This window comes from Larimichthys crocea, chromosome XVIII, assembly GCF_000972845.2.
Source record: "Larimichthys crocea isolate SSNF chromosome XVIII, L_crocea_2.0, whole genome shotgun sequence".
Classification (NCBI taxonomy): domain Eukaryota; kingdom Metazoa; phylum Chordata; class Actinopteri; family Sciaenidae; genus Larimichthys; species Larimichthys crocea.
This window is the reverse complement of record NC_040028.1, coordinates 20345278-20358958: the sequence shown is the minus strand read 5'-3', so window position 1 is coordinate 20358958 and position 13681 is coordinate 20345278. Positions and strand designations below refer to the sequence as shown.

General features: G+C 46.0%; 1 protein-coding gene across 5 annotated transcripts in view; it reads right to left on the bottom strand.

The window, feature by feature from the left end:
- Positions 1 to 13681, bottom strand: part of il1rapl1a (interleukin 1 receptor accessory protein-like 1a) — a 153536-nt gene that overhangs the window by 40657 nt on the left and 99198 nt on the right. For all 5 annotated transcript variants that reach the window (XM_019270310.2, XM_019270311.2, XM_027291157.1 and 2 more), the window contains one exon: positions 9406 to 9480. In XM_019270310.2, the coding sequence (XP_019125855.1) occupies positions 9406 to 9480 (75 nt within the window). The remainder of the gene's footprint in view (positions 1 to 9405; positions 9481 to 13681) is intronic.

The window sequence follows — 13681 nt, the reverse complement described above, 5'->3', positions numbered from 1 at the left end:
CACATTTCAGGGGGTTGAAGAGAGTAGTTAAGAGAGGAAGGAAAGAAGCGGGGAGGAGAAAAGAGAGGACGAGAAGGAGAGAGGCGAAAATAGAAGAAGGAAACGAGTGTTTCTCTCTCATCCTCTCACTGGTAATTACGTTTTTAAAGGTTTATCTGTTTTTATTTCAGATTTACCAAAATGTTTCTTTCCTGAACATAATTGAATTATTATTATTATTAGATACTTTATTGACCCCTCAAGGGGAAATTCTTTTTTTTTTTTTTTAGATTTTTCCCTCATACACATGCAAATGTGAAGAGAGATGGTGGAGTGATGGGCAGCCATGAAGAGCGGCGCCCTGAGAGCAGTTTGGTTTGGTGCCTTGCTCATGGGCACCTCGGCAGTGCCCAGGAGGTGAACTGCCCCTCTCTGATACCTTCCACCTACCAGCTTCCATACTGGACTTTGAGCCGCCCAAACCAAGTCCCTACGGACCGAGCTACTGCTGCCAACATACGAGACGAAATTATTATTATTATTAACAATAATTAACTGCTTGAAATAACTTTTAATCCTTTAATTCTTATTCTTTAAAACAGCGTCAGCAGCAGCCAATCACAGTTAACCGAACCAATAATATAATAATCACAAAATTGAGGATAATTATCTGCTTAAAACATAAAATTATTCAAATCATGAACAAATGACTTCAGCAGTGCTGCTGTTACTCTGCTCTGCAGTATGTTTTGATTTACTGTACAAAGTGTGTGTGTGTGTGTGTGTGTGTGTGTGTGTGTGTGTGAGAGAGACAGGAAGGGAGAGAGACAAGAAAGACAAAGATAGAGAAAGTCCATTAACACACTTGTAAATGAGTCTCAGCTATTTACCCCACACTGGGCCTCTCGATTTACTGACTGTGTTCAGGATGCAGATTGCAGATGGCAATTAAAGATGAACCGTGCACACACACACACACACACACAGACACACACACACACACACACACACACACACGCACTGCAACGTAAGCTTGCATACACTCTCCCTAAGGCAGCAGCTCGGTGCAGATCTACTGATCTCCATAGCAACATTGGCTTGCCGTGGGCGATGGTGACATCATGAAGATTGATTGTCATGAAACAGTGCAGCAGAGAGAGGGCGATGGTAGCAGAGGTGTTAGGCAAGAGTGCAAGAGTGCTCCCCACTGCTGGGTGAGAGCCGTGGCCCCCCCAGCTGGGGGTCTTCTTTGGTTAATGAAGATCAGACGCATGTGACGGGCCTCGGCTGCTCTCCAAATACTCAGCAGTGAGAGGATGGAGAGATCGGCTTACGTAACACAGAGAAAGATGGAGAGCTACTGTAAATAGCTCTCTGGGGTTCAAATGCTCAGTGTGATCCCTCTCCTCCCCTCTCTATTTATCCTCTGTCTCCTTATCTTTTCCTGTCCTCTCAGCCCTCCTTTTCGTGGCGTCTCTTCACACTGACTGATCTCCTTCTCTTTCCGCGAACCCCCTTTGCTCAACGCCGAAGCTCGGTGCCGTGCGGCGTGGTGACTAACTCAATCGTCCAGATACGGATACTCGCTTGCCGGAAACATCAGAGAACTGAAGTTTGGAAGTTCTGTCTTGCCTCCCCTCTTTTTTCTCTCTCCTCCACTCTGCCTAGATTTTTTTTTTTGGCACTTGTTTTTCTTCATTTTTCGGTTGCGTAACACAGACAGAAGTGGAGCAAGCTTCAAAGTGAATGGCAAAGCCGCCTTTTCCCCTGCTCGCTTTGCTGTTTATGCATGTCATTCCAGTGCCAGCTCCCTCTCCCTCTTTCCCTCCATCGCTCTCCATCCTTCTCCATCCTTCATCTCTGTTTTCTTATTACTGTACACTCACCTCCACCTATTACACAATTTACACTGTATTTCCTGCACGTAGTCTCCATGTAAAGTTACTCTTGACCAAACAGGAGTGGCAGTGACCAGAGGAAGAAGCAGACATGTCTCATTAGGTCTACCTGGGCTCTTCCTCGTGTCTGTCCTTCCTGTATCAAACAGAGCGGTGCAGGGATGAGCGTGATGCTCCTTCTCTTTGATTACCTGTCAGTGAGTCTGAGCATCAGAGGAAGACGAGGTAAAAACCACCATTACCTAAATCCCCTCTCTCTTTAAAGGCATCCGCTGGCTTAAAAAGGTGGAGAGACTCTCGCCGGTGACTGATTTAACACAACTGCTCGGGAGCAGTCCCGGACAAAGGTGTATGTTACAACTACACAGAGACACACACACACACACACACACACAAACGCATGACTGACAAAAGTGAAAACCCGCGCTGACAGTAAACAGAAAGTTGAGCTCAGGCTCAGACGAAGCAGATCTGTCGCCTTGCGGACCTGACACGCACCAAACAGGAAAGTGCTGATGAGAACGACTGATGCGCCACTTCACATCACCTCACATCCTCTAAGCAGCACTCACACACACAGAGGACTACAGCAGACAACCATGCCAGCATGTGTGCATGTGTGCACGACAGTGTTTTCTACGAAACATATCACAGAAGCACAAACAATGATTTGACAGAGCCATACCACCTTAAATATTAAAGTTCACGCGACCCCGTGATACCCTGAAGCAACATCTCATCCCAACCAGGAAGGTGAAGCTCTCGATTTTCCAGTCCACCTACGCTCCAACCTTCACCTCTGGTCATGAGCTTCCAAAACGAGCTTCCAATACCAAGGTGAGGAGCTCAGAGTAGAGCTCTGAGGTCTCTCACATGGTGGAAACAGCATTATAAGGGGACTTCTTAACTATACAGCATGGTTGTTTGGTTATGGTTGCTGCCCCATGGGAAGGATTTCAAGTATCTTCTTCACTAGATGGACCGGCGGGTTCCGCAGTACTGTGCACGCTGTATTGGACCGCTGTGATTCAGAGGGAGCTGAGCTGGAAGGCAAAGCTCTCGATCTTCCAGTCCATCTCCAACTCACACTTATAGTCACAAGCTTTGGGTAGTGACCCAAAGAATGACATCACAGATACAAGCAGCCTAAATGAGCTTCCTCTGCTGGGTGTCCGGCCTCAGCCTTAGAGATAGGGTGAGGAGCTCGGACATCTGGAGGAAGCTCGGAGTAGAAAGGAGCCAGCTGAGGTGGTTCAACATCTGATTAGAAGGTCCCCTGGGTGCCTTCCTTTGGAGGAGACCCCGGGGCAGACCCAGAACCCTCTGGAGGGACTACATAGCCCATCTAGCCTCGGGATCCTCCAAGAGGAGCTGGAACGTGTTGTTGCCACCACGACCCGACACCGGATAAGAAGAAGTAAATTTATGGGTTTATTATACAGTTTATTGTAAAAGCTAGGATACAGGGTTAGGTTTGGGGAATGGATGCTGAGTCAGGGGGTTGGAATTATCCATAGGTAATGATAACTTTATTATTCGTCATTTTTTTTAGCGTGCATGAGTAAAAAAGGTTGTACTGTGATCTAAACCTTCAAATCAACCCTCATCATCCTTCCTGCCTCCTGGACTTATGAGAATACTGGAAAGTTTTAATTAAATTGGAAGACAAGTCAAATCTGAAACAATCCTTTGCAGACTAAGTGGGATATGAATTGAGAATATGTCAGATAAAAAAAAGTTGGTGCTGTCACTGTAAAAGTTTTGCTTTGCTTTGCTCTGCCAGTGGAAGACGTAAAAAAAAAAAAAAATGGGGTGAAGTCAGTGATTCACTGGGCTGAGCATCCAGTCACAGACAGCTTTTTCTCCCCGATGATTCAACATGCTGAATCGGCTGAATGCCTCCCGATAAGGTCTATTAAAACCGCCGGTGCCGGACACGATGCTAAAACTACAGCTGCCGAAAGGCAGAGCCTGACAGCCCGACGTCAGCCTGGTGGCTCAGAGAGTTTTTAACCAACATAAACCGAACCTTACCTTTCCTGCATCTTCTCACCGACCCCACCTGTGTGTGTCTGTGTATGCTGCACAGTGGGGTGTTGTGTCTGTCTTTGTTGCCTGCTATGTGCTGCTGTTTCTGTCTCTGCCTTTGTGTATTTTCTTCCTCCCTCTCCTGTTCCTGTTAGGCACGTGTAGAAACACTGTTAGTCCATTTATCATACTGCAGGCTCCCGCTCTCAGCCCCCGGACTCGGTGATTAATGATGACCGTTCACACACTTAAACATTTAGCTTTGTTTCGCTGACACACTAGTTACCATACCAGTCACCATGGGTTACTTAACGCCGGGTCACCGTGGGACTGAAACCAAATTGAAGGATACGAATATACCCGCAGTGTGACCTTTAAGGGCCGGTTGTCTCTGGATGTGAATATGTCGTTTATCACAAAGCATTAACATATCTACACAGACACAGCAAAGTGCCTCGCGGCCATTCTGGCCCTCTCTTAAAGATAGAAGTACGTGTACGGATTAAATAAAGAGACAACATCCTCCACTGATAGACCTCATCACATTAAATTCGCTGGACCACGTTCACCTTGTCTACTCCGTATTCTCTATAAGTTTGACATCCGTTCCATCAACTCCATTACACAGATCACACACACAAGCAAACATGTAAATTCACCAATATGAGCATTTTTAAAAACAAAAACCTGACGAGCTGAGGTGAGAGGAACTGTCAGAGATATGACGAGACTGTGTGTGTGTGTGTGTGTGTGTGTGTGTGTGTGTGTGTGTGTGAGGAATACTGTGTTACTTTATAAAGAGTGTGAGCTTCAAATGCAATGACAGAGGTCAAAGCTGCACAAGCTTTTAATAAAGCCTGTAGATATTGCAACAACAATATTGGCGTCACGTAAGCATAATCGGCCAATCGGTGTGATGGATATGTTAATAAACTGAAAACAGCTGTTTTCTGTGTGGAGGTGGACCATCTTTAATTTAAAGTTAAATATGTGCATGTTATCATACGGTGACTTAAATTGTGTATAATTTTCGCTTGAGTCAGTCTCCATAAGTCCCCATGTCCAAATGTCCAACTTCACAGCAGAAATAAACATGTTTACAGCCTGGTACAAAAAACAGTTTTGGTCTCTGTAGCTAATTTCCCCGTTCATGACAACTGTACTGAGGGTGAATTTATATACAACTCACCTGTTCACATTATATTAAGGCGTAAAGTTATGCAGGGTTAAGAGCGTGGACGCTTTGATTGACAGGCGGAGGCAGTGCATACAACATGGCGGCATATGTTCAGCTTCAGAAACCAGTGGGTGTCACCTCTCATGGTCTGTCCATTCTTTATACTGTCAGCTATTAACGCAGCCAGCCGGTCACATGCAAATCCCGGGCCGGCCAGCTGATCTTGCTTCTTTTTGGTTGCTCACTATTTCCATTCAAGAGACTTCACAGACGTCTGAAGACTTTCACATTCCCTGGATTCCATCTCTAGATTGCCCACCCCACATCAATCCCACTGTTCAGATCGACTCCCCCACAGCCCTGATGAACAGTTACAGAAAATGGATGGATGGATCTCCTCTCCCTAAAACATCAGACTGTTTGGTCCACTGATTGGATAGATTCAATTGAAATGTCAAGAATATAAAATAATCCTGAGGTTGTGGCGTCTTAGCCTGCAGACAGATGTTTCCAAATAGTAAGGGAAGAATACGGAGGTGACCGAGGAGGACAGAGTGGGATCAGAGTGGGACAGCCACACTGTATTTTCTGTTTGTCTGAGCGTGTCCAAAACAGAAAACAGGAATGTCAGCATCTTGGAGTGTAAGCCTAGCCAGTGTGTGTGTGTGTGTGTGTGTGTGTGTGTGTGCACATGTTGAAGTAAAGTAGATATAAGAGTCATCTCCCTCCTGCTGTCCGTCCCGTGCTGCTGTTGGGCGCTTCTCTCTAATAATAATTGATTCTAATTCCTTTCCACAAGAGTGCACCCATCTGCAGCAAAGTCCTCTATCAGTTACAATTATCCCACAGTTACCATGGGCTGCATTGCAAGCGTGTGTGACCTACTCACCCCAAGTGGTGCAAAGGCATGTGCGAATATCACAGTGCATGTGTGAGCTCGTGAGAACGAGGCATCATGTGAGCGTGTCCTCCGGGACATCGAATCCATGACAAATCATCCCGATGGAATCAGCACCACGTCAGTGAGTCTGTGTGTGTGTGTGTGTGTGTGTGTGTTTTAAATTTGGAGCTTTGTGTAATATGTCACATACTGTGTAGTGTAACCCCTCCATAACGCATTCGACACAAATTCAAACCCCACAATATGAATCATCCTTCTATTCTGGAGAGGTGCAAGTGGACTGCACCATCTCGCCACTGGGGGACAGCAGTAAATCTGGCAATAGAGAAGGAAGAAAATTGGCTGGCTGCTAAAGAAAACCATCCTACACAACCTTGATTTTGTCTCCCACGTCAAAGATGTCAAGTTGTCCGAAAAAATATTTGCGACTGAGAGGAAAAAAAAAAAAAAAAACAGAGCCTGCGCGGTCTCACATCCCCGAGGACTCTTAAAGCCCTGAAGCCTTGTAGATCTGTGATGATAGCTGCACACACACACACACACAGTGTGTGTTTGATGGTGGTGTTGTGGTTTAGTGTGTGCAGTCTTGACTGACAGGATCTTGGCGGTTCAGCAGAAAGGGACACGGTGACAGGAGACATGCAAGGAGACCTTTGGAGAGCAGAGGGACGGGGCTGCTGATGGGAAGTTCAGCTCTTTTCAAAGAGTCGTCTCTTTTGAGAGACTCCCTTCATTTAGCGTCACTCATGGTCTTCTATATTCGCCTAATTTAGCAATTATGAATGGTTTGTGTGCCAGTTAGCAATGAAATCCTTATTTTGATGCATTTTCTTCACCTGTGCAGGTTTCGTTGTTGGCGGATATTTTCATTTTTACAAATCCTGCACTCACTTGTGGTCTCCAGTCTGCTTCTTTTTTTACTTTTCACTCATTTCTTCACTTTTTCTTCACCCTCTCCGGCCCGTACCACTACACTTACAGCCTTTTTTTGGAGTGTCTGTCCACCCCCTTCCTTCTTTCACATAATGGTATGATCTTCGTCTGTCCTCTCTTGCCATTGGCCCCCATGGTGTGTCTATCATCAAAATAAAGTCCCGTCCATGCCTGCATGGATTCTGAGCAGGAGCGGCTAAAGAGTCGGCTCTTCCCGCTCTGTTCACTGTGAAGAATCGGCTCTTCGAGCCGGCTCGTTTGCAAACGACACATCACTATGAGGGACGCTCCATTCCACACCCAATCCTCTCTTTTCTCTGACACCTCATCTCTTGTTTCTCTGCATCATCCTCTTTTTGACTTTGCGCCGCGTGTCCTCTGTTGGAGTTTATGTAACATATGTGTTTTATTTATTGTGCGTGTGCATGTTGTGTAAAGCTGACTTGTGATGGCGGCTGGCTGAGACTTGCGCTGGTTGCAGCAGCAGAAAAGAGATAAAGTGGGGCTGTGTTTCCCGGCAGTGTTGCAGATTTATCTCCCTCTGCTTACAGCTCTGATTTTACTGCCCATCCACTATAGCCTCCACTGGATCCCATCTCTCTCTCTCTCTCTCTCTCTCATCTCCCACTTGCCACTAGGGACCAGCCTCTCTCTGTGCACGTTCTGGCTACCATAAATCTGCCGTGTTGCTCCATAAAGCTGCTTAGGGCATGACTCAACAAATATTAAGGAAGAGGAGGATAAATAAATAAAGCTAAATAAAACAGAAACTCTCGTCTGGAGGGAGAGAGACAACTTTTCTGCACACAAAATGGAGCCCGGCTGTAAAATATTTACCTCTGTGTCTCTGGGTTTAAGACACTGCTGGGAGTCTGTGGGGGCTCGCTGCACGACATCACACATCCTTCCTCGTTCTCTCCTCCTCTGCCTCGCCTCTGACTCTCTCTCTCTTTTTGACACGGTAGTGCCGAGCCCTTATGTCGCCCATTAGAGAGGGAACTCCACTGATTTACACATCCGGATCAGTTTCCGAGTCCTGATTAGTCAGTTTTATAATATCTTCTGTGGCACTTGAGGGAGTTTTGTTAAGCCTGAAAAATAACTCCAGCGATGTCGCCTGATCTTGGCACGAGCCTGGAGAGAAGCTGCTTTACAAACCGAGCGCATAGAGACTGAAAAACATTTCCATTTACCAGGCATGCATGGTTTCACCACTGACAGCTTAAAGAATGGACCGCCGCCATCTTGTCTTTTCATACTTCTTCCACCTCCTTGCTATTCTACGTGGATCATCAGCGGACCTGAGGCGGGCCGAATGACGCCTGGTTGCTCAAACAAGCCATCTGTAAAGACACCCAGCTGTCAATCAAAGCGTCCACGCTCTTAATCCTGCATAACTTTAAGCCTTAATATAATGTGAACAGGTGAGTTGTATATAAATTCACCCTCAGTACAGTTGTCATGAACGGGGAAATTAGCTACAGAGACCAAAACTGTTTTTTGTACCAGGCTGTAAACATGTTTATTTCTGCTGTCTAACATGGGGACTTATGGAGACTGACTCACTTCTGGAGCCAGCCTCAAGTGGACGTTAGAGGAACTGCAGTTTGTGACACAGCCACAGAGGTTGCTGCTTGGGTTTAAACAAAGATAATTATGGGAAATGTAGGATCCAGAGTTTTAGAGTTTGATTAATTTACTTTGGACTAGATTATTCACACAGGAGGAGCCGACAGAGAAAAACCTTTCAACAAAATCCCAGAGAAATCAAGACAGAGACAAAGAAAACACACGTGAGGCCGTGCCTGTCCGTTTGCCAACAGTAGCAATTTTTCTTACTCTCGATCAGCCAACGCGTTTTAAATCAACTACCTGGATTCCAACAGTACGAGCTGGAAGACAAAAGGCGACTCCTCAGTGAGTCTCTTTTTCTCTCTGACACAAACTCATCCAATCCCTCTCCGCCTTTCCAGACCTCTCCGTCTTGTCCGATCGGCTTCACCGCGACAGACACATAAGCCATTCCTGGAGCGTCGAGCGCCATGTGGACAGCGGATGTGCCCAGAAATCAAGCGACATGCTGTCACGGGAAAAAAAAAAGAAAACAAACAAACAAACACAAGCACACGGACAGAATCACTCACTCGTGCACACGCACACGTGTTAGGCCCGTCGTGACCCCACGTCAAAGAAGACAAACAACAGCGACGGAAAGCAGCCGCCCTTCCATGTGGCGGGGCAGCGTATGGAACCCTGGCACCATATGGGCTCTTCATTGTTGACAAAACAGCCTAGGGGACATTAGCACCCACCATTTGCATATACGGAAAACACTTTTTACAATTGTGTTTTTTCTCTGACAAATAAAAAGTGCCATCATCAATCTGTGCTCGGCGCCTGGAGGTGTGTTGGAGAGGGTTTCCTGTCGTTTTGGAGAATGACACAGATCGCACTGACTGCCGCTGGAGGAAATCCCAGGATGCTCTTACCTAGCTGCAGCTCCATGTTGCTAATCTTGTTTTCGGAGGGGAACAGGATCTTTGGCGGCTTGTCGGTCAAAGGAGCTGAAAAAGGAGAAAAGAGACAATTTGAATACAGTGTGGTAAAAGACCGACCGACGACACAGGCAGGCTGAATATGTCACGATGTATTTAGGAGTTAATCTGCCTCCTTTTCTAAATGAAGACGTGCTCCTTGTGTCTTTGCAGACACTTTGCTCTCTAGTGTCTAGAAACCTTGGGATGCATTCATCTGACCTACTTCTAACCATAAATTAATCACTGCTTTGCCAAGAACATGCCATCATTTAATCTGCATGAGTGTTAGGTATTTGAAGAGCCATCATGGAGTGTGTGTGTGTGTGTGTGTGTGAGAGGGGGAGCAGCTGATGCTCTAATGATGCTAATCATCCATACGGAGGATGTCAGACCTGCTGCTGAAGTCCTTCCTCTGGGGAATGCTAGAACAAGCAGCGGTTTTATTGTTGTTAAAAGCGTTTGTGTGTTCTGCTTCTTCAGGATGGAAAGGAGGTTAGGAGAACAGGAGCGAGGTCTTGTATGTACATGACCAACTGTGACATGAGGGGGGGGGAGATGGAGGGGCTGTGTGATCACGTGGTACCCAGAGAGACAGAAACAACCTCTGCAATACTTTTTAATCACAGCTTGATACGACTGAGCTGCTGCAGCGGTGCAAACAGACGCTGCATTATAAGGGGGCTTCTTAACTATACAGTACGGCTGGATTTCAAGGTTTTCAAGGATTTCAAGTATCTCTGGGTCTTTTTTTACGAGTGACGGGCGTGAGATGGGTTGGTGCGGCGTCTGCAGTACTGTGGACGCTGTCGTGGTTCAGAGTGAGCAATCACCTATACTCATGAGCTTTGGGTAGTGACTTAAAGGGTGAGAGACAAGGGGCCTGCATGAGTTTCCTCTGCTGGGTGTCCAGGCTCAGCCTCAGAGACAGGGTGAGGAGCTCGGACATCCGAAAAGAGCCAGCTGAGGTGGTTTGGGCATCTTATCAGGATGCCCTGCGGGCACCTTCCTTTGGAGGTGTTCCGGGCACGTCCAACTGAGAGGAGACCCTGGGGCAGACCCAGAACCCGCTGGAGGGACTACATATCTCATCTAGCCTGGGAACGCTTCGGGATCCTCCAAGAGGAGCTGGAACGTGCAGCCTCAGTTTATTCATGAATGTGTATTCATATTTTTGATCCAGCACACCAAACTCTCCTTCCACATCGAGGTCTTGATGCAGAACAAAGTGCAAATTCCTCCGGACCAGCTCATGTGTCGGATTTTAGTGGCACTTTGTTATATTTAAGGAAATATCTCCTCGTGTGTGTGTGTGTGTGTGTGTGTTGCCAGTGTGCTTGAACGCTCTCACGTTTTTTGTTTTTGAGCTGTCAGTTTTTCTGTGAGTGCATTCACTCCGGACCGACCACAAACACCGTCAACGTCGTCACCGTGACAAGTTGTGACTAAGTCAGTGACACGCTCGCGGTGTCGCTCGCGCTTATTTGCCGAGATTTCTCAAAGTTTGCAAATAAAAGAGCGGAGGTTGATGAAACATACAAACATCCATTGACACTCCTAACACACTGTTTCTCTGCACGTTGTCCATTCAAACCTATGACACCGTCTTGTTGCCGTGGCATTACATCATGAGGAAGAATTGGGGCATGTTAAGCTCATTATAAGCCACATTTCTCTGCTAGCGAGCATGACGCGTGGAATCTCTTCTTCTTTATTACTATGAATGCAGAACTCGACCTTTCTAATTATACCAACGTGCTCATGAGCCTGAAGACAAACATGGAGTTTAACGCTGGTTTGATATAATCATATGTAGGCTTGCAGGTACATCTCTGTGTACAGTGACCTGCATGTGTTTATTTATGGTAATGACTATTTTACAGCAGGTCAAATAAGAAGATATGACCTTTGTGACAAAGCGAGCACACACACTGCGTACAGGCATGTGCACTAAGGAGGCAAACACTAATTCTGAACTTCCTAAATCAGCTATAAGGAAAAAGAAAAAGCTTTATTGAATAAAACCGAGGCAGCTCCCCACAGCGGACCTCTCAGGCACATCTAATTATTTTGTGGAGAGTTTCCAAAGGCGGCTCATTCAGGCCAGTTTGTAGCACGGTGCTTTCATTAAGATGTTTCTTTAGAGTGTCCTCACAAGCCCCTCTCTTCTTTAGCCTCATTATAAGAGCACTCTAACAAGCACTTTGAAAGCCCTGCTCTGTTTTTGGTGTCTGTATTTTCAGGGAGGAACAAGCCAACGCGATGTTGCCGAGCTCACTCACTCAGCGCGCTGATGTCTGAGTAAAGTGCGTGGTCTTGTAAAGTGCCTGGGTTTAAATCTGCAGGGTAACAATTACTCGTGCTGTCAGAAAGAAGTGCTCATGTGAGGAGATGTTGACTTTATTATGTGCTGATATGAATACAATATGCTCAGATGTAGCACCTGCTGGTATGTAAATAATGACAGAGACGCGGTGACATCTATGAGAGGGGCGGTCACGGGCTTTTAGGCACAACTGTTTGCACTGTTAATAGGTAATCACAGCACAAATTACACTAGATACTGATACAATTTTAATTACATATCAAACTGCTATACATAATTACACAACGGGTGATCCTATAGCCAATTATGCACTGGCAAACAAATGAGGACAAGCTGTGTATGGAGACGAGAGAGGGGAAGCAGATGTGGTAAGGAGAGCACAGATAGGAGCCGGAGTGAAAAAGGGAAAAGTGAAGCAGTCAGGAAACATGCTCCTCCTCGTCCTGGCATGCTACACTTGCTTCTAAAAAATCTCATTATCTTAATTACCGTTCCTTTATGGGAAATACATCAATTATCGTGGTTCGGGAGGGGGCAGCGTTTAAAAAAACGTGGAGGATTGGGAACACCTCCTAACAAAAGGAAAGAGTCTCTGATTGCCATTACCAGGCAAAGTCTGGAATTAAGCAACCGTAGACATAAACAGGCAATTAAACACGCGAGTGCTGTTAACTTAATGAAAGGTTGTGAGAGCATCATATGAAAGGAAATGGATGTCTCACGTCTCTTTATTCTATAAAACGTTCTGCCATCAGGTAGAAAATACTTTCACCGCTGTACCTGCTACTTAAAAAGACGCGTTGAACAAAAAACAAATCATGGAGTTGAAGGTCAAAGATAACTTGAATAGATTTTGGTCGCCCAGGAGCCAGTCGGTGTTCAGTGTCTTCATAAAGGACACTTTGACATGTGGACAGGAGGAGGTTGGGATTGCAACCAATGAGAGTGAGAGTGAAAATATGCAACACTGGCTGCTGCCATGTTGGCTGTACTGCTTCTTCTGCCCCCCGGCTAATCTACAGAGCTGAGGCGGAGCTGAATGATGCATGATCTGAATGATCTGTAACAGCGTCCACCTGTCAATCAAAGCGTCCCCGCTCTTAATCCTGCATAACTTTAAGCCTTAATATAATGTGAACAGGTGAGTTGTATATAAATTCACCCTCAGTACAGTTGTCATGAACGGGGAAATTAGCTACAGAGACCAAAACTGTTTTTTGTACCAGGCTGTAAACATGTTTATTTCTGCTGTCCAACATGGGGACTTATGGAGACTGACTCACTTCTGGAGCCAGCCTCAGGTGGACGTTAGAGGAACTGCAGGAACTCCTGAGCCGCAGTGCCCCACAGAATAAAACTTTGAGCTGGAGCTATGAGCATACATTTACATTTTGCAGCAGCTGCAGCTTTGCTAGTCAGGGAGTTGGTTCCAGTTGTGTGAACTCTCCTCGATGATACTGTGTGAAACATCCTGTGTTCATTTCTGTCTTTACTGCAGAAGAGCTCAGTGGCTGCTCTGGTATGTTTGTGCAATCAATGATTCACCTTCAGAGCACTGATGTCTGAGCACCCTCAGGGCAGAAGCATCGTCTATTCTGTGGAGCAAACCAGGCTGGATTCATCTGAGAAGGTGACACAACACAAACCTTTAAACTCCTCACACACCACATGGCAGCTGCCCTGTAACAGGATTCTACTGTACATGTAGGAAGAAGCGTAGAATTGCAAGCATGTTTAAAAGACGTATGCGTCCCTGTGAGTAGGTTTTAAGTGTGTGTGTGCAGGCCTACAGTACATTATCCACATTAACGCAGTGGGATTGTGTAGATAGAAGCTTCGTGATCACTCATCCACAATCCCATTTCTGCTTGGTGGCAGAAAAGCTCAGTGGACTTTCCAGATGGA